Source organism: Platalea leucorodia (assembly GCF_965183815.1).
Source record: "Platalea leucorodia genome assembly, chromosome: 15".
Lineage (NCBI taxonomy): Eukaryota > Metazoa > Chordata > Aves > Pelecaniformes > Threskiornithidae > Platalea > Platalea leucorodia.
The window spans coordinates 2753084-2780693 of NC_138837.1; the positions used below are offsets into that span (position 1 = coordinate 2753084).

A 27610-nucleotide genomic window follows, 5' to 3' on the forward strand; every position below is an offset into this window, starting at 1 on the left:
GTAACCATTTAGTAAAAAGTGCACGTGCAGCAGATGGCACAAAGAAGGTTTCGTTTTCTAAGGTGTATTTGTTTCGAGCAACTTCAAATGCGGGATCTACAGGTTCTGCTTAATGTTTTCTTCTTAGTAACAAACCCCACCATTTCTATTCTTCACATATTCCATACAAGCTTTATTGTATTAAATATAATCAAAGCAAGGAGTAGGGTCAATGACTGGTCACGATTGTTTTTGGTAATTATTGCACAGCTAATTGGCTATTAACATCATTGCCTTGCTAACAAGCATCCTGCAGGAGGAAGTAGCTCTTGAAGGCACTGAAGGCACTAAACTTGCTCCATTTAAAAAAAGAAAAAACCCGTTACTTAGACTTCCACATCTGCCATTGCTCTCTGTAGAGGATCAATGGACCAGTAGTCGTCATCCCAGCCCAGGAACCAGCCGGAGAAGGTCGGCGGCTCAAACCCTTGCTTCACCACTGTGACCGGAGTTCTCTTATCTCGGCTGGCCGGATCAGTCTCGATGTACCGCTTAGCTGAAAACACACAAGTAGAAGGAAATTCATAGAGTACAAGTCTCACGGGGCAACAGCTGAAACAGCTCAATTGTAGCTACGCGGACGCTGGAGATACAAGTTCAGATTGTTCGTTTAAACAAAAAAACCCAAACAAACCATAAAAGTTTGCACTCACTGGTTTTATCTACACCTGGTAGAAAACTGGCGTTAGGATTATAAGATGCTGTAATACAGTGGCAGCCTACAGCCGCGTACCCTCACAAGGATACTTGTTCGGTGTTGGGGGTTGAGCACAGCGTGTCTGCATGCTACACCTCTTTACGCTGATCTTGGGGATCCTCCTTTCTTGAGGGATGGGATCCCTTTGATCGCAACATTGAATTGTACGCTGTGATGACAGTATGTTTCTCAGTATATTAAATTGCCTGCCTTATGATCAGTTAGTGGGAAAATAAGAAACTGTTAGTTCAGAGAGGAAAATGTGACATTACCAGATTTCAGGGCCTCAGTCTTTTCTTCTTCTTGGGCATCTTTCCCAATCCATACAAAGACCTAAAGATAAAAAAAAAAAAAAAAGAATTCTTTCAGCAACAATCGATCTCTTTATGAAAGAAGGGATAATTTAGACACAGTCTCAGTGAACAGAGTGTGACACAGAACAAGAACATACTCGTGCTGCTGACCTACGTGACTAAAGCTATTGGTAGATAACGAGAAGCTTTTTGACTGCATTTTATCTACATAAATTCTAGATACATGAACAAATTATACGCTAGCTTAACATCAGAAAAAAGCAGCAGATGTTTGAACATTTTTACATAAAATGTACAAAATTCATCTCTAAGTTGCCTTTTGGCTGATTTATGCGCAGTCTGTTACTGCAAAATAACGGAAAATGTGTCAGTATCTTAAACTGCTGAGCCCTAACAACGGTTCGCAGTCCTCTCCAGGCGGGACACGGGTGCTGCCCTCGAGAAGCTGCCAGACTGGGGGAGCAGACACGCTAGGCAACAGCCTGTGTTCTTCAGCCCTTAAGCTAAGCAAAGAAATGGCAGGACACCAGCTCTCTTCTCAAGTTCGTGTATAAGTTCTCCTCAGTGTCACTAGTGAGGTCGCTTGTTCTCAAGCCTAAGGTGAAAGGACTCCATAATACAACAACTCTTCCAGCTGTTTTGACTTGGGTCTCGATCCAGAGCCAATTTGTGCCTGTTCTTTGCTTCCCTCGTCGCTAGGTAAACGGGACATACCTGATCCCATGTGTCAAGGAGCATAACATCATCTGTAGCAAGGTCGTCCTGAGTCAGATCTCCAGGAACTTCTTCAATCTGCAAAACATAAGGTTAAAAGATGAGCACGTGCTTCAAGCGCCATTTTACCTTTACAGGAGAAATGCAGTTGGCAGAGGTTCTAGTTTCACCTCTCGTCGGTGAGATGCATTAAGTTAAGACATCGGCACAGGATTTGACCGTGCAACTCAGGCTACGTCACAGAAGTGTTCTTAGCCCACAGAACACAAAATCAGTCTCTGTCTGCCTCGAGAAACTCTTTCACTCATGCCTAAGACTTGTAATGCTGCCTCCTTTTACATGAAGGAATCATGAGTTAAAATTTGCAGCCTGAATGCTAGTCGTTAACCAGGGCAGGACCAGTTTGATGCTTCAGAAAGTTGCTGTGCTGACACAACAGCGCAACTGCTGTCTCTGCAGAAACATGGTGCCGATGCTTCCCTTCTGGAGGCAAGGCCGCAAAGGAAGACAAGGTATAACAGCCTGTTGGCTGGCTCAGAGCAGGCTGGGACCGAGTTTCTCCCAGCTCTGTCAGATGGACGTTGAATTAATTGACTGTTGTCTTAGATACTCACAGTGAAGCGTCCACTCTTGTTGGAGCATGCAAAAAGACGAGGCGGGTGAGCATCCATCTTCTTGTCCTTCAGCCGGGGAGAGGTACGGTAAGGAGCTTTTCCACCCAAAGCTGCCCAGAAATTATCTGAAAAAGAGAAAGAGATGCTGATGCTTCAACTATTCATGGAAACCACAGCAGCAGTATGGTTTGGGTAGGACCTGAAGCACCCGTCCATCTCAGAAAGTCCCAAAGGCCTGCAAACACGAGTGCGCCGTTAAACATCATGAAGATACTTTGGAGAAGCCCCTCTGTGCCTATGTCCCCATTTCCTTCTTCTGAGAGCCAAAAGCAAATATCCGTGAAATAATTACTGAGAACATGCGGCTACACAGAAATGATCTCGGACTCCGTTGCGCCTCCCTCACCTGGCTCTCTGCCCTCGGAAACCTGTACTGGGCGAGCTCCCAGTGTCTTCAGCAGCTCTTGTGCTCCCGATTTCTCGGCATCGCTGGCTCCTTGGCCGACCCAAAGGTAAGCAGCGGAGGGCGTTTTCAGGACAAAGGCGTCATTGGAGTTCAGCTGACTGGCAGCAGGATCCAGCTGAAAAGAAGGAACATTGCACATGGCAGATGGGATCGTCCTCTACGCACAGCCCATTATTTCAAAATAAAAATCAGCACCTATCGTTGAATAAACTACAGACAAGACATTCCATACGAGCATGTGAGGTTATAAGATATGTTGTATATTTCATAGAATCATAGAATGTCCTGAGTCGGAAGGGACCCACACGGATCATCGAGTCCAACTCCTGTCCCTGCATAGGAAAACCCCAAAATTCACCCCAGGTGTCGGAGGGCGTTGTCCAAATGCTTGAATATCGTCAGGCTCGGTGCCGTGACTGCCTCCCGGGGAGCCTGCTCCAGTGCTCCACCACCCTCTGGGTGAAGAACCTTTTCCTAACGTCCAGCCTAACCCTCCCTGGCAGATCGCCCTGCCCTTCCCTCGGGTCCTGTCCTGGGTCGCCAGGGAGAAGAGATCAGCGCCTGCCCCTCCTCTTCCCCTCGTGAGGAAGCTGCAAACCGCGATGAGGCCTCCCCTCAGTCTCCTCTTCCCCAGGCTGAACAGAGCAAGTGACTTCAGCCGCTCCTCGTACGGCTTCCCCTCTGAACCCTTCCCCATCTTCGTGGCTCTGTGTGTGCCTGTGTCTGAGTGATAAGTTAGACTTAATCATATGAGAAGAGTAAATAACTGTGTGTTTCTATGTGTAATCTACAGATACACATGACCTCTGGCAAGGATGCTTGGATCTGTCATTTTGCCAGTCTTTATGGTTATGACAGGAGATTTAACAACTTGCTGGGGCGACCATTGTAGAGCAATATCCCTGCTGCCGAGGCTGATGAATCATTAACGTAATTTCCTCTGTGACAACAAGGAAATGCCATCTTGAAGCTAGAAACTTACGAAGTTGCTGCAGACAAAAAACAGTGCTCTTGCCTCACCTGTAGCTACTGACTAGGACTTAGTCTCTCTCTTGTTGTTGCACGGGGGTTTTTTTGTGTGCATTTTCTTTCAAGGGGGTAGGGCTCCTAACCTATGTGCTGGCACAAGTTCTACTTGCATACAGGGCACTTAGCACTTTCTGTCTTTGGCACTGTTGTCACACAGGCTTAGAACAAGTCCCAACAGCCAGATCCTAATGGTTTTCAACAGTGTGAAAAGTATCTCAGTACAGGATAGTACAGGGTGCAGCATCTAGTGGGGACTTCAGAGAAAATAGCTTAAAGGTACTCAAGGTGAAATTTATAAACTAATTAGAAAATAATGATTATCACCACTTACCCATGGGAAAAGAGGAATCTTTTAACAGTTGGTAAAGTTTTCAAAATGTGTTTCAGTTTACATCAGAAAGCTCAGTTTGGCCCCTGTTCTGTTCAAAGGAATCACGTTCCCATCAGAGCCTACGCATACAACACGGAAGTCGACTCTTTCCACATACCTCTACTGCTCTGGTAGCTCCCGAGGTGCTGGATCGCACCTGGAACAGACGCGTGTCTGCAGGCGCAGTCTGGCCTCCTTCCCGAGAGGTTCCGCCCTTGTAAACAATCAAGGGCTTTCCACCAAACATACTCATCAGATGAGGTGGCTCTTTTCCTTGGACCACTCGTTTCTAGAGAAAAAGAAGAAACTTGCTGTCAGTTTTAAACTGCTGCCGAAGAGCAGCACAAGAGATACTAGAAATGGCCTTGACAACCATCTTTCCAGCTGGAATATTCACGTAGCACCCAGCTGCTCACAGGAGCTTAGCTATGGCCTCCTGCACAAAACCAGACCAGTGTTTCAACTGAGCTTTCACAATTGCATTTCATTTTAATTGGTGAGTGATCTACCGGCACAGAGGGAACAACTAACAGCCGTAAGAACCTCCTGTCTCACACGGGGCACTTGTAAAACTTCCTTGCGTAATAGCTGGAGCGGAGGTTAGGCACACAGCCGCTCCGTAACGGCTACGCCGTGGCTGGAGGCTGCCGCTACGTGACTGGGTTTTTCCACTGCCAGTTGGTATCATCTAAATATACATATATATATATATATATAGTTATAAAATTTATTATATATATATTTTATATATTTATTATAAAATTATTATATATATATATATATATAGTTATAAAATTTATTCCCACGGTGTTGGGTTTTTTGGGTTGATGGTTGTGTTAGGGTTTTTTACCTGCACAGGGCTGCCTCCCAGCTCCTCATCCAGCTGGACTGTGAGGAATGCAGAGGTTGCAATTTCATCTTGAGTGGAACTGGCACCCTGCCTGAAAGACAAGGCAAAATTTGAGTTTTATTTCCAGCCCTTTTCCCCCCCTACACACACCTTACAGAGATCAAGAAAAGGTAAGGAAAACATTTGTTACCAAACCTCTGCAGCACTTCATTCAACATGAAGGAGAAATTCATTATCCTGTGTTGTAACACAGTGATTACAGAGGGAGATAAAGACATTTTCTAGATAATAAGCACAGATTCTTTAGTATCTTCATGCCTGTCTCCCATTATCTTTCTAGCAGCTGGTTCAAAACCACGCCTGTCAGTACTGTTATCAGGAACTACACATGCAGCAGACCGCATCCTTTCTGTCTCAGTTAGACAGCTTGCCTGTGCCCTCTCTGCTTGCTGACAGGCAGGAGGAAGACCACGGTGAGACTGCCTGCTGAAAAACTCCTCTTTCAGGGCATGGTCTGGGCACTGTAACAGTCACAAGCCACCAGCCGAGGTGGCAGAGTATCAAAAATTAGTTACAGTGGTCTCAAAAGATTAGGAACTCTGCAAAAAGAACTAGAGCTTGATCCAAAGAAGGGAGTAACTACTACTGGGGAAAGAAAAAAAGAAAATAAAAAAAAGAAAAAAATACTAGCACAGTAATTCCTCCCATTGTTCCACTTTGAACAAAACATTCCAGACCTCTGGTATTGTTTTGTTTGCAAGGGAAGGTTATCCAGGGTGAAATTTTATCCCCCGAGGATCCTCTGTAAGTGGGAACCAGCAGCGATCCATTTTCAAGTGGACTCTCAGCCCCACATAGCCCCACTGTTGCCTGACTTGCATCAGGAAAACTTTCTTACCAAGTGTAAATAATCTGTCCCTGTTTTCCAGCATGCTGGTAGTTGTATAAGATAATATAGCTGTCGCCTCCGTAGAACTGGCCATACGTCGAAGGATCCACTGGCACTTTCTCCGAGCCTTCTATTCTCCAAATCTAGAAAGGAGAGGAGCAGAAATATTCTGAGTTCAACCTGACAGCAGAACAAGCGGACTTTCCCGACAGAGCTCCCGTTCCCTGTCCTTCCCGGACCTTGCAGCCTGCAGCCCCACCTGCTGGGAACGCCGCTCCAGGCCCGGCATCCCACGCCTGCTGCCAGGCCTGGGAGCGGGGCACGCTGAGCTTACCCTGCTGCGAGCTCCCGGACCGGGATGGGATTCATCAGCGCTGCCAGAGCCACTGGAGAAAATGCGAGTCAGACTACGGGCACCGCCCGCACGCATGCCCGTTTTGTACCCGACACAATCATTTCCATCGCTCTCGGTTAGACGGGCAGGAAAGAGAGCTTTCAGGCTTTACTGGGGACTTCTGACAAGTCTAACGTTGGCTAGGACCTCTGTGGGCTTTTGGACAGTACTCAGCCCTTCCAAGCCCGCCTCCACCACTGCTTCTATGCGCAAATGCACACATCCAGGGGTGTAAGACGGGTGCTCTGAGACAATCACCCCTCACACGTGTGACGGCAACAGCTAGAATAACAGGGACGAGGAGGAATGAGAAAGAAATCTGGGTCCACACTGTTGGGTGAAGCATTGCTCCCAGGGAAATTTTGGGGTCAAAACTAACAGCTCATCCACACCGCTTAGCTGCAGGACTCTCAAGACCCTGCTGGCATTTCTGGTGTTAAAATTCCCCCAGCATTTATGAAACTGCAGTGCTGATGATTCTCAGGCCTCCATTTGTCTCACTGCTCTTGCAGGAATGCCATCAAGTAGCAAAGAAAATTCTGGAAACCTTCCCAAAGGGATTCTGTCACTGCTCACCTGTTTCCTGCCAGAGCCATCATCCTCCATGCCGTGCTGGGCAGCCATGGCCTTGGAGGTGTGCAGAGTGGCAGCATCGAAAGGCACCTTCTCGATCTTGGCAACGTGTCCAGAAACGTAAGCCTGCCCCAGTCCTTCTGTCTGGTCCTTGTCCCGCCAGTTCTTGAAGAATTGCTTAAACAAAGGTGTCTCACCACTCTCAGGGAGGACTTGGACCTGAAACAAACGAGCCAGCCCATCAGGAGCAGCCTCGTCCCCCATCCCACACAGCTCCAGCTCTGGCGACTCCTTGCTTCCCGTGAGCCCTGGGTACAGGGAACTGCCCGGTACAGCTCTTCTGAGATCACAGCAGTGAAATGCCCGGCGCCAAGACGTGGTATTAAGAGCAATGATGTCAGGTCTCACTGACGCCATAACCAGAGACGCAGCAATCAAGAGCACCTCCAGCTATTACCGTACTGGGTAGATCTTTTCCAAGAGAAAAGACACATGACAAACCGCCTGTTTTCTGCTGCTTGTGACCACTAGTTTGAAGGGATCTGTTTCTTTCAAGCCAGTGTTATTCAATCTTTAAGCCTCTTTGTAACTACACCTGGAAGGCCCATACTATCACAACCAACAATACGGGGCTCGGTATGCTTAGGATGCAGAGTCAATCTCAGGTGAGTTCTACGGAAGGCTGAAGGGATGTTAAGCCCTTAGAATTATCTCCCTAAGAACAAGGACAGGTTTAGCTACGCCTTCTCTTTTTCACTCTTTGGAGAAGGTCACGGAAAAGGTAAAAAGGTATCTGAGAGGAAGAAATGTTAAATACTAGTTGTGTGGGGGTAAATACAATTTTAAGGACAGTGTTAGCCCAGGAGCAGCACTGCACTATCTCCCTGCAGAAGAGCAGATCACCCAAAACAGGAGCCGCTTGAAAGACTGCTAGTGACACTTCAGATGAGCCGTGCTCTGGAGTCAGCGGCCTGTGTGGCAGAAAAGTAACCCCAGTGGTGCCTGGGGGTTGGCCGCAGGTGGGCTGCACGTCCTTACCTGGGTATGTTTCGGATAACCCATCTTCTCAATGAACTCAGAAGCTGTTTTCAGTGCTGCCTTCTTCTCTTCAGAGTTGGCACTCTTGCCTTTAATGAAAACAGAGAGAAAAGAGGTCAACATTTTAAAAGTTCTGCATACCCTGAGAAGAAACTGTCCCAGGTACTTCTACCTTTTGCAACAGTAGAAGGGCCCAGCCTTCCAGCTAGATGATGCCAAATAGCAAATGACAATTGTTCTGTCTCTTTTATGCCTTTTGTGACGGCTGAGAGAGCACAATTGCCTTTCTACTTAGGATATTAATTTAATCTTTTCTTCCTGGCTCCCAGGACTCTCCCTTTAATTCTCTACCCTAAAGACCCTGTGCCTCGGCACCTGACATTTCAGATGAGAGTGCTTTTCTGAGATTCTTAATGCTATCCGAACTTGCCCTGAAAAGCACCACCACCATCAAGTGTATGCTCCCCTACCCAGCCTGAAAGAAACAGGGATTGGTAACTGGATGAAGATCATCATCAGCTTCACCCGCGTCGCTATGGTACCTTTCCAAACAAAGATCTTTCCGTCTGTGCCATGGTCCAGAATGAAGCAGTCATCCGTACTCAGGGCCGCCTGGGAGAAGGGGTTCTCATCTGCCACCAGGGAAACTGCCATGGTCCCAGCCCCATTGGAGACCTGTGATAACACAGCACGGAGATTAGATAAGGCATCGTTTGTTGCCCTCCAGCTCTGTGGCGATAGTCCAAAACTCAGGGAGTGGAAGGGAAATAAATTTGAATGCATTGGCTGCTTCAGGCACTATTGTTTTTCAAACAGGATACCTTTGACACAGCAACAGTATGACAAAACCAGAACGCTTTCTCTGAAGATTTCAAGTACTTCTAGCAAAGCAGATGCAATCAAAGAAAGATTGATCCAAAATTATAAATATCCTTGGTGCACAAGCAGCCAAGAAATATCTTTTAAAGCAAACCAGCTGCACCCAAGAACTGGAGGGGACAGTCCTGGTAACTGTGAATAGGCCTCTCTGTGTCAGCGGGGTTTAATAGTCTGAGCTCCTGTACTTCCTAACGGATAAAGGTCCACGTTACAAACCATCGTGGCAGACAGTCACCACATCATTACCAGAGACTGCTGTAGAGAAGATTCCTCCCAAAAAGTCTTGGACATTCTTCTACACCTACACCAGCTGATGGCAAATGTTACCTTCCAAATCATTGCTTCATCCTGCTCATTGGACGTAGAAAGGGGTAGATCCTGGTTCTCAGGCTCACTATTTCTAGTTCTTTCCTATCATCTTCCTAACACAATGCCTGATAACACAAAGGAAAACTCCCTTCTTCCTCCATTCATTTCACACTCCGCCTTTCCCTCAAAAATTCCTGGAAAGTCCCAGCTGTCTCACTACAGTCAGCAGCGGTGATAAAAACAACAGAAAGCACGTGGGTATGCAGTGTAAGCACCCAAGGTTCATACCTAAAACTTCATAAAAAGCTAACAGCAGAATGAGGCAGAAGCAGGACTCAGATCAGCTCAGCTCCTCTCTGCTATTCCAGCTCCATCTAATTGCGCCAAGATCACTCCATTTGCCACAAGGTTTTTTGTCAGGGTTTCTTGTTACCTTATAGAGCTTCGCCAGCTTTCTGTTGGCTGTATCAGTTTTGGCCTCATCAGAAGTTCCTGGTGGCAAACTGGGCTTTGGTCCCAGGACCTGTGAGAGAAAGAAAAAAAAATTACCAGCCAGTCCAAGCGCATCTCTGTTCCCCAGAGTGAGCTGTTTCCCCAGTGAAAATACACTCTGACGTCCCAGCGATTCAGAGGAGCAAGTCTGCATTGAACTGAGTGTAGCACTAACACTTCGTGTGTAAAGACACACACTGCTGAGCCTATCTACCCATCCCGCCCGTTCTTCCACATACCGCCCTTCCCACTCCAGCACAGACAAATGGACGAAGCGAATAACCTGAAGCATTTCCTCCCGCTCTGATCCTTCCTCCGAAACATAGACCTTGGCGCGACCGTTCCGCTCATTGTCCCGAATCCCCTTGGCCAGCACGGTGGCCTTCAGCCGTTCTTGGCGGTTGCTGTTGGAGCCACACCACTGAAAGATGTTCTGGGGGAAAAGAGAAAGACCGTGCAGCTGTCAGAGCGTAACAACCCCCTCTCCAGACACGATGGCAGTACGGCTGGGACTGAAAGGTGTTAAAAGACTGGCTATACCGTGTTTCAGAATGCTCAACACTTGAGAGAGCTTCAACAGAGTGCGGAAAAAAAAATCCTTACATGAACTAAAGGCATCTCCTGCCCCTGCCAGTCTGCTAAACTTGTCTTTTACATGGTACTTACACTGCCGAGGTCAAGGATGAAACAGTCCCCTGTGTTGAAGCTCTCCCAGGTCACAGGGACCTCCGTCGCTCGGACTGCTCGCCTGCCTTTGACCTGCAGAAGCCTCTGCACAGTCACTTCATTGGGAACCACGTGCCTGAAGCCAGAAGCCACGCCACCAGCCTAAGGGAAAATGAAGAAACAACAATTCAGACTTGTGCTGTTGCTTCAGAAAAAATGAAAATCCTACTGATTTGCTACCAGTGAGCAGTTTTTGCCTCTCACGGGAAGGAGGGTCAGCAGCAGCTGGCAGAGAGAGCTAGTTTGCCCAGGCTGGGCTTTTGTATAGCACATATCTATCAACACATCCCAGCTATCCATTGCCATAGCACCTAAGGGATACCGGTACAATACAGTTGGAGATCTCCAAATTTGAAGAAGATCACAATAAGCTGAGGCATTAATAGGATTTTGACTGGTGTGGCAAAGAGTGTATTTCCATGTGTATTATACGTCCTGCCTACCAGAAATTATCCCAAACTCAGGATTCACCTTCTCTGCTGACAAAGACATACTTGGAATTACTTGTCAATGTAGGCAACAGGACTAATGTCAGTTATCCTCAAAAAAAAGCACAACCAAATTCAAATGAATGAAAGTAACAACAAATGAGGGGGAAAGAAGGGAAACAGAAAGACTAGGAAAGTCTTAGGCATGAGGAAACGTACGCACTTGGCAAGCATTGACCTGGTATCACTTTCCTTGTGCCACTGGATTCCTAACACACTACCATTCTTGACTGTATGTTTCTACTTATTCTACTCCACTTTACTGCAATGGCATGGAAGAATAGCTACCACTACTATTCATCTACTTTACCAAAACATTACGCATGCTAAGGAGGTGGGCTAAGCACAGAAAAAGACTGGAAAGGTCAAATTCAGTTATGTAAGTGGGGAGAAATTAAATCTACTGGGTAGGCGTTTCCCATTAACTCAGATCACTGTTTCTTAAATTCATTCCAGACGTCTTGGGACTGTTCTTTCCTCTGCTTCTCGAAGAAAAACAAAACCTCGATTCCTAAAGTTTCCCGGGGCTTTGCTTGTGTATTATTAATTCAGCCAAAGCTCTCCCACTGGGATCTGCTGTTCTCCACCCTGTCAGTTCCAACTCATTGAAAACATCTGGTTGAGAATGGGTTTTAAGCAACTGGAAAAAGGGCAATTCTCATTCTTCTGAGAATGGGGCAGTGGGCAGGATGTCATTTCTTGCAAACTTGATTCAGCCTGGTAGTATAAAGACCCAGTCATCACCTACCTTGTACTTGATGCCAGATTTGAAGTACCCGAGGAAAGTTGGGGACTCATGGCCTTGCACTTCGCGATGCTGAACAGCCTTCCCTTGAAGGTAGTCGTCCATCTGGACAGTGAATATGGCAGCTGCCCCACGCTCATCCTGAGAGCTTTCATCTCCTAAGAAATGAAAAGGCAACAACTTGGAGCGAATGCAGGGTTTCTGCCTCTACGTTCAACTGTGCAAAAACAGCAGGGAGAAAGCAGATTACTGGGAAGTTTAGTTTGCAGGAAGGTCTGCAGAATGGCCATTTCCAAACTTTTCTAATAATGACTCCAAACAGCAGTATAAACTGTATATTTTTCTGGCAGGCTTACAATGCCGTCGTAACTGCTGCAGCCCCACTCCTCCACAGCTGTCTCTTTGATAGGCATCATTCACTTTTCTTTTGCCATTTCACCCTGTCCTGGAAGGAAACTTGCTATGGAGCAAACACACAGACAGATGAATCTGCAGGAAGACATTACCAGGCTTTACGAAGGCTGTAGATACTAATGGGGCACCAGTTCCACAGCAGTTTGCCTCTTTGGAGCTCTTTGGTGTGGAAAACCTATTGACAGATGGCAGATATGACAAGCCACCGTGCAAGTATCTTACACAGCTTTAACCATTGTCAAGAGAGTCCTGGTTTTGCAGGATGTGGAGAAAGCCTTGCCGTGTGACTCGGTGACATTTACTGCAGAAGGCCAGTCAGGAGGTCTGAACTCAAGGGGGAAAAATCCCACTCATTGAGTCAGGAGGATAACAACCGACCTCCATCCTCTCAAATAGAAAGGACTTCAGCTGCCCCTTTCATCTGAGATCTTGTCTTCTCTGTGAGCCTCTGGAGAACAGGGACTTATTCTGGCATCTTGATCAGAAAAAGGTATTTCTGGGTACAGAGATGGCTGCACTCACGATTGCAGAAACCATTTCAAATATTTAAGGTGAGTAGCACTATACACACCCAAATTCGCATTCTCACTGTACTGCCAGTTCTGCTTTTTATTTCCTTGGGTAAGACTTAGTGGACAAGGCTGTAGTGAGAGGAGCAGAGTTCCCTTTGGGCTCCCCGATCAGCAGGGGTACTCCCATCAGACTTACCCAACCAGAAATGCAAGTCGTACTGGAGGTTCCCATTTCGCTGTTTGATGGTGTTCAGCACCAGATAGGAATCTCCCGTGAAGAAGTCTCCATACAGATTTTTTGGCACTGGTACCAAATCAAATTTCTCGACCCTCCAAATCTGAAGGCCAGGTTCCTTCCCAGCCTTCGAAAACTCAGCGTGTTCCACCATGCTGACAGGCTAGGGGCGAGACAGAGAATGTTGTTCAATACGCACAGTACAAGGAAGCGCATGTTTAAATTATATTGCTTCTGATCTCTTAACTATTGTTTCAGGCAACAAGTAGAAAGTTTCCTTTTTTCTCTTGCACTGAATTTGGAAGAAAAACAAAAAGGGGGGGGGGGGGAAGTCTCTCAATTGATCACTGTTAATTTTCACTTCCAATCAACTCTAATTCCTGGCTTATTCCTGACTTACTCTTTCCTAGACTCTCTTTTCTCTGTCTTCTGTCTACCTCTCCTCATTTTACTGATTTTACTCTACCTATTTCCTTTACTAATTTATAGCTTTTCAAGATGGCACCTAAGTGAAAGACTAATCCCCTTGCTGACTATTCTTTTCTATAAATGCTGCATGATGTTCAAGACTGTAGGAAATAAACGCCTTTTAACTATACATGTTGTACATCTTGCACAAACATTACTTACAGTTTTCCTAAAACCTGTGTTAACTTATCCAGCTCTCTCAGGAAAATGTTGTGAGTATCACCAAAGTTATATAATTAACAGGTTTCTTATATCTCTTCTGTCCTGACACATTACTTCAGTACTTCTGTGTAACTGTTCCCTTATAGGAACTGCACTAATGTACACGACATCCCGTCCTAAGGACATTGCAATTTTGTGTGTTGTCATACTAATGCGATGTATTAACAACATGTGAGCCATTCTTCAAACATAATGAACACTTTCCTGTAACTGTATTATAAAAGATTTCACTTTGGTAATACTGAAAGGAAAGAAAACATTTCTGTCGTATTGGCAAAGGAAGTTTGTCCATATATTACAGCATGCCTTGGAGTGGTATCAGGTAACAGGGAAGAAAAAATTAAAATGTTATATTAGAAGCATCCAGTATTTTGACGAAGAAGATAGTTCACAGCAGCTGATGGACAAAAGTACAATATGCTCAGCTTTCAAGGCAGAAATAAAGAATGTTACAAACTAGAAAGCAAAATAGCAAGTTAGCTACCAAAGTGATTCCTAAGCTGAAATCAGACATCAAACAAAGATGGAAAACAATGAACTTTTAACACTACGATTCCAGTCAGCCTGACTTCGTTTCTCCCAAATTCCCACTATAAAATTGGACAAACTCCTTAGAAAGAGTTAAAAGAGAGTGTGACGCTCATAAGTAATTGAAAAACAAAAGTTTTTCAATGTTTAATTGTGACGTTAATCACTTACCACAGCTGAAAGCACAACAGCTGCTGTAACAACATATCCAAGCCCAGCAACAGACATGGAGCTAACACAGTTCAGCTTCAGAGCCATGGTGCAAAAAATGGTGAGAAAAATGGAACTGAAGTCCTGTTTGCCCATTTCTAGCAGCAGATGGGCTTCTCCCTCCTACAGAAGCTGTAGGGAGTCCCAGCTCCCTCCTCCTCTTGCTGCTAGTGAAGATGAACCGCAGAAGCCAATCTTTTATCAGGGACAAACACACCCACCCCCTCCGCAATACAGGGGCGTAACGTGTTTGTGCAAACAGACCTCTTGGAAGTCCCAGAGACTCCTTCAGCCATTTGCAGATGCTTAATCCCAGCAGGCAATAACTCAAGACAATATGCTATCCATTACAGCCGGCAGTGCAATTATGTTCAAACAAGCCAAATATCTAGTCATAAGGCCAATAAGACAGGAAGAAATTAAGAGACATCGGCAACAGAGGCAACATTTTGTCAGCTGAAAACTGCAAATAAATGGAAAGCTGATGAGATGCAGAGGAACAGAAAGGCTGTGCCAGATGGCAAGGGCTGCAGAGAAAGAGATTTTGGAGATGAGAATCATAGAATCATAGAATCGTTATGGTTGGAAAAGACCCTTAAGATCATCGAGTCCAACCGCTAACCCAGCACTGCCAAGGCCACCACTAACCCATGGCCCTCAGCACCACATCTCCCCGGCTTTTAAATCCCCCCAGGGATGGGGACTCAGCCCCTGCCCCGGGCAGCCTGGGCCAGGCCCTGACAGCCCTTTGGGGGAAGAAGTTTTTCCCAATATCCAACCCAAACCTGCGCTGGCGCAGCTTGAGGCCGTTCCCTCTCGTCCCATCGCTTGTTCCTGGGGAGCAGAGACCGACCCCCCCGGCTCCAGCCTCCTTTCAGGCCGTTGCAGAGAGCGATGAGGGCTCCCCTCAGCCTCCTCTTCTCCAGGCTGAGCCCCCCCAGCTCCCCCAGCCGCTCCTCCCCAGCCTTGTGCTCCAGCCCCTGCCCCAGCCCCGCTGCCCGGCTCTGGCCACGGAAGAACAGGGAAGCACTGAAAGGACACAACCGAATAACCTGAGGATGGAGGGAACGCCCTCATCTCTCTGCACTTGTCAGAGGAGCAAGATGCAAAATTCAGCATGTGCTTTGTGTGTCTTGCGCCTGAATGCAATCTCCACACAAGCTACTATCAGGGTAATACACTCCGGAGGGGTTTGAGAGGGACCGATGTATTTCAGCTCCTGTGTTAGCAAAAGCGTATTAGGAGTCTGGTAGGTGACAGAACAAGAGCTAATTCAGTAATTTCACAACCAAATATTACTGAGGGTGTAGCAAGACCCTGAGAGGAGAATTCAGTTCAATGGAATTACAACACAGTATGGCTGATCGTAGCAAACCAGTGATCTGCCACCAGTAAAGAGCCTGTTCTTTCAACTGTCGCATGCTTCAGCAAGTCAATCCATCACATTTTCCACGTGTTTGCTGTAAGTAAACTGTGCAGAAAGAGTTGCATCCCACTTTCCACTGCAGCACCCCAGGAACAGAGCAGCCCTATGCCCTTACTGGCGGGTGGACTGGCTCCTGCAGGCACACGCAGCAGCGGCCGCGATACAGCACCTGCCAAACACTGCCCACGGGTACGCCAAGACCTGCCTCGGCCACGCTCCTGGGTGCGGGGCTATGAATATTCTGGAAGGTCGAACAAGAATGCTAGGAGGAACGCAACTAACGCCTTCGTGTGGCTGTGCCGCTGGTTACTCTTTGACAGCCCGAGGTTCCTTCCCACTTTCAGAATCTCTCAAAAGATGCTTCACTAAGGGGCCAAATCCCCCAGCCACAAAAGTCCACAACAAAACTTCCATGAAGGAAAGATCAGACCCCACTTTGTCTGTGCTTTCTCCTCTCTCCGTGAGAACATTTTCTTTCTCTCTCTCTCATTAGAGCACTCTGCTTCTCTGCTGTCCAAGCTGATGCATTTTGTTTTGAAATGTCACCTTGGCAAACTCTGATTTAGGAAAATTTCACTGGAAATGCTCAAACTGAAATAAATAATAAAAACAATGTCTTTGTCTTGCTGGTATGTCTGATCTCCGTGAAGGAAGTTCAGAGTGTCAGAGGTCTAAGACCCAGTGAAAAAGCCATTGGAAGCCCGACGCCGAGGAAGCCAGCCGTGAAAGGCTTCTGCAGCTGCAGCGCACCCCAACCATGATGACCGGATTGTGTAACGTCAGAAAGAGATGGGTCCCTTCCAAATGGAAAAATACTTTGGACTTCTTATTAATAACTACCCGTATAGTGCCACACTTGGGCAAACTTCACAGACTGAAGGTGAAAAAAACTAGGATAATCTTCCTTGTTAGCATTCCATTTTAGGATATATTGTAATCTGCAGATATATGCTCATAAGCATATCTTACACTTTGGAAAAACAATTTATTTGGTCTTCTAATTAACTTGGCATTTTATAAGTTTTGCCCTCAGTCCAAGCTTGCATTGCCAACTAGTTGCAGACTATAAATACAGGCAAAAGAGGGAAAGAGGGCTACAATGAATAAATTGTATATTACAGTGTTCTGTGGTAAAGATTAATCTGAAGCATGTCTGAAGGGAATAAGTGCAATATACTCCAACAGCTGGTATGGTTTATTACTGCTGTCAGCAAATGTTGCATTGTTAAATCAAGCCACAGAAATCTGTGCTCTGGACGTTTTATTGAGGGCATATGCCAGATGAGATTGCCAGGACCCTACCGAAAAGGGTGTCCCATTGGAGACATGGGAAAAAGGCAAATTTCAAGCTGATGTTAATAAAACTGTCCAGCTTAGTCACAGAAAGGGTGCTAAGCAGAGCCAATGTCTTATGCAAAGGAAAGTTATTTAAGGAAAACAAGGAAAGGGCTTGGAATACAGGATTTCAGTGCAGATGGATCATCTGAATGACACTTGGCTGCATAATGACAAAAACAAGAACTTAAGAAGTCCAATGATTTGAGCAAACAGTGAAAGACAACAACTTATTATGGTATCCAGATGTGCAGTTAACACAATCACGACAGGCCTAGCTGAGGATGCCATATAATGGAGACTGGCCTACAGAAATAATTACAGGGATATACCCCCTATTTACCAAACACAAAACATGAGACTTGGTATGTGAGGGAAGATGACACCGTGCAAAAGTCTGCGTCTGGCTCACAGACCAATGTCAGGATTTCGAGACTGCTTCTTCAGGAAAGTGTTCAATGATTTTCCTGAGGCTGGAAGCTGCTTGCTTCAGAAGAAAGGCCAGAAAAGTCAGAGAGACCGTGCAGTGTCTCCGCTCGGCAAACCTGACAGTCTTGCCCTGCTGTGCATCCTCTCTGTTATGGTGCTGTTGGCAGCCCTGACAGCTGATGTCTCCACCACCTCTGCTCCAGGACTCAGTACTTTTCTCTCCTGGTGTCCAACCCAAAGCACCTTTCTTATTTCCACCCTGCCACTTGTAATAAACAGTTCTCTTTGCCTCCCTCCCTAAATACTTCCATTTATGCTCTTTACATTCATCTCTGTGGCTCTGCCTCCCACTCACCTGTCACAGAGTCACTCTACGCCCTCATGAATTGATGCCATCAGCACTTTTGCCATTTGTCTTTACTCTCCTCTGAATTTGTTTCTGCCAAGAAGGTGCCCAGTTCTGCACTGCTTAGATGTGGCCCAGCACAACTATACTGAAAGGAATGTCCTTTCCCTTCCAGAAAAACCTGTGGACACAGAGCCCACAATCTCCTAGTCTGCCTCATCACACTGCAAAGTCCATTAGAGGGAATAATTAATGCCTAGTTCCTCCACCTCACATACACTGCCACATCTTCACACCTACCACCACCTAAAGCATCTAATGATGCTATCTACAGTGTCTTTCTATGAGACAATATCATCCAATACTGACAGAGGGAAAAAAAAGAGGAGAAAAATCTTTATTCTGTTAGGCTCCAGTCTGATCCTGACTCAACCTCAAACATCCAGAGCAGCTTTACCAAAGCTGAAGGAATGCACACACTCAACCAAAACATCCTCTGACTTCTGGGATTGCCAGAGTATTTCAGAACACAAAATGCGCAAGACAGTAATGATTATATTTTAACAATTTTTAAATTAAATAATTATTAAAGCAAGATTAAATATGATGGAATGGGTATAAATATTTAGTAGCCAGTTCCTCTATATGACACAGCAAATATTAGCTTATGGGGCTTTCCTCACAACACTTTGTACACTGATGTTTCTAAGACTATAAAGAGCACATATGTTTTTAAGCCATTCAGTGATGCTTCTGGATGTTTTTTTTTTTTTCTGGATACTTACTGAAGATGGGCAATTGGAAAAGAAGAGGTGGAAAATTGCTGGTAAAAATAGTGGGTGAAAAAAGAAATAAGTGCAGTGGTTCATGTAAATAGACTCAGCTGTAAAGGGGCCTATGTCTCGCAATGGAAAGAGACATTTTAAGTGAGTATTTACATGAAACAGAGACCCAAAGGTCTGATCACTACATTAACAGCATCCTGGTTTAAAAGAAACAGTGCCTGTGGGGGTGAGGGGGCTTATTTTCCTCTGTCTCACAACGCATCAGAGAGAGAACTCACATTTGAAAAACCACTGTTCAACAGCTTACTCTCCTTGCAGCTTTTATTCAGTAACTGGCCACTTACCAGAAAAACTGAGCATAACATTTTTTTGGAGCTACAGCTAATTTGTGGCAATTCACACCCACAAATATAGTAAGGACTTACCTGCACAGGGCTGCTCAGGAAAGCCTGGCGGCATTAAGCGAGCCTGTGAAATGCGGGGTGGCAGGCCAGAACACCATGTGGCTGTTCTCACTCACAGCTCCGGGCTCCAGTTCATGATAGGTTCAGTTAATTTGTCTAAACTTGCTGCATAAACAAAGCCCACACAGGAAGGTCTGCAGCCAACATACTATTACACCACAGAGTATCTAAACCACCTGCTGCTTACTTCTGGAAAAAATTCTGCATTTCTAAATGGCAAAGGCTGTATTTTTTATTTTAATGGATAATACTTACAGAGCATCAAAATAACTTGCAAATACAGACTGAATTTCTAAAATATGGGGAGGACAGTAAATCTTAGTAACTGAGTCTGTATCCACACAACATTCATGCTGCAAAAAAGCTTCTCGTGCACCAATCCTTATTGCACCTTGGGGGCAAACCGTTGCATTTCCACCCAGCTAATGCTCTCTTGCCCTCTATTTATTTGCCAAAAATTGCCTGGAGAATATGGATTGCTCCAAAGAAATCATAATATATCTCCTCAGGAAAAGAAAGACTCCTTTTCTCACAGCATTCCCGACCTCCTATATCAAGTGCCAGAAGAAGTAAATCGCCACCGTATTTCTGCTGCAACAGGAAAACCATAAGTCACTGCGTTTTGCAAGCAGCAAAGTCATACAATCCTACTAGCATGATCGCTCCCAACAAAATCAACAGGTTGTACTTAACGACAGTACCGCTCCCCAAGTACGAGCTGCATTCTCCAGATCACTGTCTGAAATAATGACACTGACGGGATCAAACGTACCACAAATAAAGTTATTTGTTTGCTTCAGGTTTAGCTATTTCTACACTTTGAAAACAATCTATACTTTCTGACTACCCATGCAGCCATTTCTTTTTTCTCTGATCCTTTGCCGACCCATAAAAATGCTGATGAATTTACAAAGATTGTGAGAGTTTAACACTACAGTCCTTCACCTTCTGACAATAAAAAACTCAAGACACGATGCTGCATAAAACAGAGAAAGGAACAGTTCAGCACAGTATTAACAGCTGATGACAGTGCACACTGAAAACTAAAATACTTGTCTATTCCTTATAGCCTCCTTGCCAAAACGGTATATATTATGACTAACTCTTCAGTAAGCCACTGAAAATAAATCTGGTGGGATTTCAGCTTTTTTGCCAAGGTGATAGGCATTGAAAAATACCCAAAATGATAGATTAGATCAGTTTTCAGTCTCCAGACTAAATTCATATATACATGAAACTATAAACAACCCCTTTCCTTCCATCCCTTGAAGAAGCTAGTAAACAAAGCTTATTTGGGACAAGAAAAACGGGCATGGAAGAGCCTCCTCCTACCCTAGCCATGGTGATTCCACAAACTATTTCAGTTCCCTATATGAGGAGCAGTATAGCTAATGGTGTTCCTAGCAGCTACATCCCAGCAGACGCAGCCAGCCACAAATCCAAAAAATTCAAACTGGCGTTGTCCCTTCAGCAGCTTCCTCCTTCATTTAAAATGCGCATCGGATTCCAAGAAGAACTCAGATCAACAGTCCTGGACATGAAGTACAGCATTATCTGTACAACTGGCAAGTGGGTTTTTGCATTCAGAAGTTAAAATTCCTACTAAACCACTTTAGCAAATTAGAACACCCAGATCATTTGAGTATTGTTCACTTTTTCCAGCTGTTTGTTTGCATTATGAGTCATGTCAGCTCTATTCTGGTCTCTCTACCTTTTGAATATGATCCCCTTAGTAAACACAGAGGGTTCAGCCCAATGCACCAAGGCTAAAAACTTCCATACAAAAGCCTGAGTTTCTTCTCAGCTGCACTCATGTAAATCAGGAAGATTATTACTTACATGGGAGAAACTTTTGGAGAATATATAGGTCTCCCATCTGAAACACACCCAGAGAAAATCTGCTGATAAAATCAACTGTTTAGAAGCCCTGCCTTAAGAGCATACGTGAGAGCTGAATCATGCACTTAAATACACACAGCATAGGTAAGTATGGATCAGTGGCAACCACTGACTGCGTTCATTCAGTTGTGAGCAAAAATGAATCCTGAATTATACTCAAACACAAATCATTGTGCAGTGCTGAAAACATGTCTTAAAGGAGTGCTTATGTAACCTGTAAGACATAATCCAGCACATTAAAATATGACTACCATCCCAGATTATGTCCCGTAGAGAGACCTGGTGGTGACAGCCAAAACACATTCATGGAGGCAGTGAAGACATGCCTGTGGTCAGCTGCAGGGAAATGACACAGATGTTCTTCCTCCAGCCACCAGGTCCTGACTGCGTACAGGGGAAATGATCTGCAACTTTATGCAAACTGGTTTTCTCCTGAGAACTAGCCAATACATTCCTCTGTAGCACAAGAGCCTGTTCAATCCATTATCCATAACCCAAAGAAGAACACGGTAATATATTATTACTGGAGAAGAAGGGCTGGAAACCAGAAGAGATGGCCTAAGACGAGTCCAACAGGGAAGCATGAAACATGGCCTTGCACTGTAAGCGCAGCATCAGACACAGGCCACTAGGTGCAAGGATTTACATTAAGCCATTGCTACACGTATGACAAGGACAAGAGAAGTCTATGCAAATATCAGGGTTGAGAGTAAGAGATTTTTGAGTAAAAATCACGTAGGTGAAAGTTTGCCTTATGCCACATGGATGCAGCGCAGCACAGCACATCCGAGTCCTGCAGCAAGCCCACCCCGGGGCCCGGCCTCGCTTTGCTTTGCTGCAGCGGGAGCCCAGGGCGACTGCACAGAAACTCTGCCTCAGTCAGCTCCCGCCGTCCAAATCAGCTCCACACAGAATTCTTCTTTCCATCTCAAAAACCTCCACGTGAGACAGGAAGCAACGCAGAATTAACAGAAATTAGTTCCCTTAATATACATTCCAAATCAGAGTGCTGCTTCTAGATCAGGGACACTGGTCAGAACGCGAGGCACGGCTACAGCCAGTGCAGGATTTTGGTACCTGCATCCACCTCTGAGAGGCAAAGAGGCTGACCTGCTGCTCCAGCCCCGCACCCAGCACACGCAACTGCAGGCAGCTCTGCACCAGGAGACAGGACCCCCATTTCACAGGCAGCGGTTTTCTTCACAAACACCCACTTCCAAGTAAACGAGCGTGGAGACATACAGAGGTATCAGAGTTCCCCTTTCCATTTTGCTATCAGTTCTCCTAACACATGCAGGTGTGGCCACTGCATTAATGACTCTGGCTTGAAGACACAGACCTCCTTACAAAGTCTGTTTTCCGCTCCAAAACCAGCCTTGGCAGCAGGAGCTCCCATCCCCGCTGCACACAGCCACAAGAGGGCAATGCTATAACCAAACATGCCAAAATATTCCCGACTTCCTCATAGCAAAGCGTTTGCAGCTCTGCCTCTGGTCATTAACAGAGGGGGTTTTTGTTTTATTTTATTTTTAGTAGGATTCAGGCTTTGGTGTTGAGGAACCACAAGCATTCTCAAAGCAGACAGCCTGGAAGAAGGGAAAGTCCTACTGGTGCTAGCTCTCAGCACGGAAGCCTCCGTCCATCCTGAAAGATCCTGGGATGATTCAGTTCCTCCAGTGTTTTAAAGACGCTGTTTTGAATTGTAGCTGTATTTTTACTGTGTGTGGAAACATTCAGTAAATAACATATGTTTAAACTTTGTTTTTGGATGGCATCCCACTGACTGACTACCTCCTAATACAGACAAACAGTTGTTTCTCCCTCTCCCAATTGTGCTGGGACATCAGCTGAGATCAGTTCCAGCCCTTCAGGTTCTCAGTGGGAGGTGAAGGATGGACAGAAGAGGAGAAGGGAAAGACCAAAAGCAGCCTGTAGTCAGAAAAGAACACTTTCAAATGGGTAAAAGGAAAAAAAAAACCAACAAACAAAAACCCAAAAACTTCAGAGTCTTTACCATCGCACCCTTCCACCCAGTCACCATCACATCCCAAATTTTGATCAAAAAACCTGGCAACCTGGTTTGACTATCCTGACTGAGGATGCAGTTACCAGCTAAGTCCTAGTCCACCCCAAGGTGGGGAAAAACAAACAGACAAACTAAAATAAAGGTTATTCTCCAGAGGGAAGTGTGAACAGGCAGAAACCCCCAGAATACCAACCACAGCAAGCACTCCAGCGCCGGCGGCACCACCACCCTCCCTCAGCCGACGGTCCGGTCCGTGACCCAGCATGGCTGTTCCCCTCTGGCATTTTCAGGTTGCCAAGCGCTGCAAAGCACCCCAGGAAAAACCTGCTGCAGCTCCATTTAATTCTCCTAATGTCAGAGCTCTATTTAACCTTGCAAATGCATCACCAGTGGATTATCAGAGATAAAGAGTTGGCAATCCTGCTGAGAGTCAAACGCTTACTGTTAAAGGCTGCTACTTCCTTTCCTAATTTTTCTGACCATGCCTTCCTCCACCGAGCAGGTGTGAAGTACTCAAAGTTGACATCTTATGAACACTGTCTGATCTGATTACAGCTACGATGGGATTTAGCAGTGACAGCTTCCAGTGCCCTGCATACACACCCGGATCAGCAGCCTGAGCGCCTCTGTACAGTGACGGACAGCACAGGCCCTGTGCTGCTGCAAGAGAAGCATTCCCCGCTACGATCAGGCAAGTACCAGAGGCGTAGCTGTAGCCGGAGGGTATGAACATATCGGTACGTGTACAAAAAAAGAGAGGCCTAGCAGTGTGCCAAGCAGCTAATAAGAGGCCTGATGAATCTACTCTGGCAATCGGTGTACTTTTGCTATCAGGGAGTTGAAGACTGCAGGATGTAAATATTGGAAATTTGCCAATGCCCGTGACTTCTTGGGAAGCAGAGATGAGGCAGAAGCATATCCTCTGCAATCCAGGCCTGGTGCATATAAAGTCTGCGCAGACACTCCTACTGCCAGTTCATTTACTTTTATTCTCCTGACTTTAAAAAAAAATCTGAAAGCGACCTTCAATTCAGGAAATCCCTAATCACGACAGTTCTTGACTGCCAAAAGTCACAAGGACAGACCTGAGAAAAACTGCCCCTGCATTTTTCCATTCTCTTCCTTTGTCTGAACAGCTGCTGTGAGCTGCCTCAGAGAGGAGATACTGATGAACCAGCGCGACAGCTTCTCTGCCCCTGGGCCCCGAGGACTGTATCTGACTGCCTTGCCTTTTCACAGGACCATTGTTTTGTTGAGCCTCCTGCAGAAAAATACTTCACAAACTGACAAAACACAGTTTTAGGCTCAATAGCTGTGCACTATCCCCACCTAGGGAGTTTGTGTCTGATATGGGAAAAAAAGTTCCAGCATGGCTCGTAGCTGAGAACTCCAGCAAGTTTATTGCTTTTATGGGAAAAGAATTAATCATCCTGAGCATTTCTTTCCAATTCCCTTAGTCTTCTTAGTGTCTGAAGTTAATTAATGATTAAGTTAAGTTAATTAATGATTAATTAATGATTAAGAGACTGAAAAGACAAGGACTTGAACTAATGCTGTGAGAAGCAGAACAAGTGACATGACAGAAGTACACAAAGCGGTAAGCTGCACAAAAAAAGATAACTTGAGGGTTTCTTCTTCATGTAAAACCTCAGTGACCTTTGAAAGCCACTGCACAGAACATCTTTTGAGTCTTGAGATTGAAAGGATTCAAAGGAGATTACAAGCGGACATATAAAATACCAATATATACAATTTTCTTTTCAGTTTAAATTTTTAGAAGGGATATCAAATACCTGGTTTGGAGAATCAGACAACCACTAATCAACAGAAGTAATAGACAACTTGTTACTGACAAATTGCCCATATCAGAATTTTCTGCCTTTTCATGAAAAGCATTTGATACCAATCAGGCAGAGACATATTCAGAACTAGATTACTCACATGGCAATTCCTAAGTGCTGTGAAAGCAAACAAAACCCAAGAGCAGCTGCTTCTTCCTAGACAGTAGTTAGTTATTGTGCCCAAGCTACTTTATATCTGTGTTTAACCATGTTCTGCTTTACTGCAACCAATCTGCAACTTGATCGCTTCAGCTCGTATTTAAAAAAAAAAAAGAAAAAAACCCGTTTCTCTTGGTGTCAAGATTCCAAAGCAAAACTGGGAAATAGTTGGTTTGTGAAGCTGCATGTTCCTGTCCAACCTCCTCTGCCATATACATGCTACTCAGTAACAACACTAATGTCTGAGACGGGAATTAAAATGGAAAGTGAGTTGAAAGCAGATACAAATCCTCAGTAACAAAATACGTCACGGTGCTATTTTAAGAATGATTTAGTTCCCACCGGGACTCTATAAAAGACCCAACCTACACCAAAAAGTTATTTTATCTGAACTTGGGGTGGGGGGAAGCACTGGTTCAGTACGGGTCTTTGCAAACAGCTAGCTGCTGCTTCTTGTCCTGTGGGAAGGCTCTTACCTCTGCTCTTCCACAGCAGAAGCGCTCCCCCTTAGAGACACTGCTGACCACACTACAAACTCAGCAAGTGGCTGAAGCACTCGTAAAAGAATATAAAGTATCTACAAAAATAGCCTCGTAATGCAACATGTCAGACAGCCAGTCTTTTAGCTGGAGCTGGCAGCAATCCCCCTTGGTAACATTATCAGAACCATGAAACTCGGCTGTGAAACGCTATCTCACATCCCTGCTTTGGTGATGAAAGGAACAAATTCACAAATGTGCTGGATTTGTGCCAGTAAAATCAAAGCTGAAACTAGCAGTAGCATTTTTGCTTTGTCACCCTTTAGATATTCAGAAGCAGCCAAAGATTGATGGCTGCTTCAATTTCCCCAGTGTTTTCCCCACAGCGTTGGAACATCATCCAGCTGGAGAAGGCCTCCGCTCTTCCAAGAGCGGGAGACGTTCTCCTGGGGACACCGCAGGTACTCAGCTCTCACTAAAATGAATTGTTATCTAAACACTCAGACAACCACTGGAAAATCCGTGCCTGTATTTAAACACCCAACATTTAAGAAGTTCACCACCCACCTATGTCACCGATGAGCTGTAACTACAATTCCTGCCCTGTCTTCATGCCGAATTCTAGTGAAATCCATGGAGCTGGACTTCTCGCCACTCCAGCAAGTCAGTCCTGCAACGGGGCCTGTCGATGGGACAGATAAACTAACGCTGACACCCAGGGTTGGCGCATAAGCCCAGAGGACAGCATTCTCGTTATCTGCTCTGGAGGTGAACAGCCGAGCTCAATCCAGAGCCTGGAAGCACACCTAGCACAGACGGCGCGGGGCGGGCAGGGAGGCGGCTGTAAGGCCAGCAGCAGCCACCCTGCGGAGCAGATGTTAAACAGGGCTGACTTCTGCTTCTCTCTGCTAGTGGCATGGGTTAAACTTCGATCTCTCACCTCTCTGTAGTAGCGATTACGGAATAAATTATCTCATGGGCAAGATGAGAGAAACCAGTTGCCACAGCCAAGATTGTGCGAGACCTATTCCTCGGTACTCGGGTTTCGCTTTATTTGCCCAGATGGATGTTATACAGTGTTCTGTAAAATAGCCTGAGAAACCTACAGGACGAGAGATGTTTAAGGAACCCCCACCCTCGTTTGACTCCAGAGTAGGACACCCTAAGCTGAGCCATGCCATACCCCAGCAAAGGAAATTTTTTTGCTGATAAACTTGCATCATGCAGAAAGTTGCTAGTGGAAAATGGAAATTGTAATGATCAGTAAGAAAAATAAGAGACTTAAGGGGAAACAATGCTAGTATCATCCTTGTTAGCAAAGTCGGATTTTTTACATCCAAAAGCAAATAACATTCAAAGCAGTTTTATTCAAAGAGGATCTACTTACTAATGAGGCCTCCTTGAAACAAGTCATCCCCATAACTTTTTTTTTTTAAACACTCTTCCTAGGAAACATTTTAAATACGTTTTAAGTGTCTACATTTTTTGAATTTCTATTCAAATAGAGCTTTCAAACATTCCTCCCCCAGGCCAAGAACAAAGCAAACAAAACCCCCGCTGTTCCCATCACGGAAGGGCCTCGCACCGGTTGCACCGGCGTTCGCGGGCGCCCCGGGCCCGGAGGCAGCGCGGCCCCGCCGCCCCGGCCCGGCCCCCGCTCCTCACAGGTGGCTCCTGCGGCCCGGCCCAGCGGCTCCGCCGTGCCGCGGCCCCCCTGCCCCGGGGTGTGTCACCGACCCGCCCCGGGCGGCTTAACGCACCGAGCCAAGCGCTCTGAGGGACGGCCACCGTTGGGCTGAGGCGCCGCGAAGTCGGAGGCGTTGCGCCGATGGAAGTCACGGAGAGCGATCGCGCAGCCCGGCCGCCGTCCTCGCAGATGCCGTCGGAACCGGACCCGGGCTCCCGCCACGGCCGCCGCCTCCTCCCTCCGTACCCCCCACAACCGCCGCCCCCCGGAGCCGCCCCGCGCCCCCTCGGCGCGCATCGCACGGTTGTTCCCCCTCAGCCCCGGCGTGCGGCAGCCGGAGGGGGCGCGGGGAGGAGACTCCCCCTCACGGCCCCCCTCAGCGCCCCGCACCGCCGCTCCCCGCGGGACGCCCGGCCCGGCCCTACCTGCTGCTGGCGCTCGCCGGGTAGAGGCAGCTGCCGGGAGCGGGGCCGGGCGGGGCCGGGCGGGGCCGGGCAGCCCCGGGGGCGGGCCGCGCCG

At 46.2% G+C, this 27610-nt stretch overlaps 1 protein-coding gene across 3 annotated transcripts; it reads right to left on the reverse strand.

Annotated features, from left to right (window-relative positions):
- Positions 1-142: 142 nt before the first annotated feature.
- Positions 143-27610, reverse strand: GSN (gelsolin). Of its 3 annotated transcripts, none has more exons than XM_082327835.1 (17): positions 27517-27610; positions 12749-12950; positions 11630-11784; positions 10334-10495; positions 9951-10100; positions 9609-9698; positions 8530-8662; positions 7988-8076; positions 6953-7168; positions 5992-6125; positions 5094-5184; positions 4362-4532; positions 2785-2959; positions 2379-2503; positions 1765-1842; positions 1009-1069; positions 143-535 (listed from the first exon to the last, which is right to left on the reverse strand). In XM_082327835.1, exons 2-17 carry the CDS (start codon positions 12939-12941, stop codon positions 366-368), a joined length of 2193 nt encoding a protein of 730 aa, XP_082183961.1. In that variant the 5' UTR covers positions 12942-12950; positions 27517-27610; the 3' UTR covers positions 143-365. The 3 variants fall into 3 exon arrangements, with proteins under 3 accessions (XP_082183961.1, XP_082183960.1, XP_082183959.1); XM_082327834.1 differs by lacking the exon at positions 27517-27610 and adding an exon at positions 26792-26851; XM_082327833.1 differs by lacking the exon at positions 27517-27610 and adding an exon at positions 14177-14372.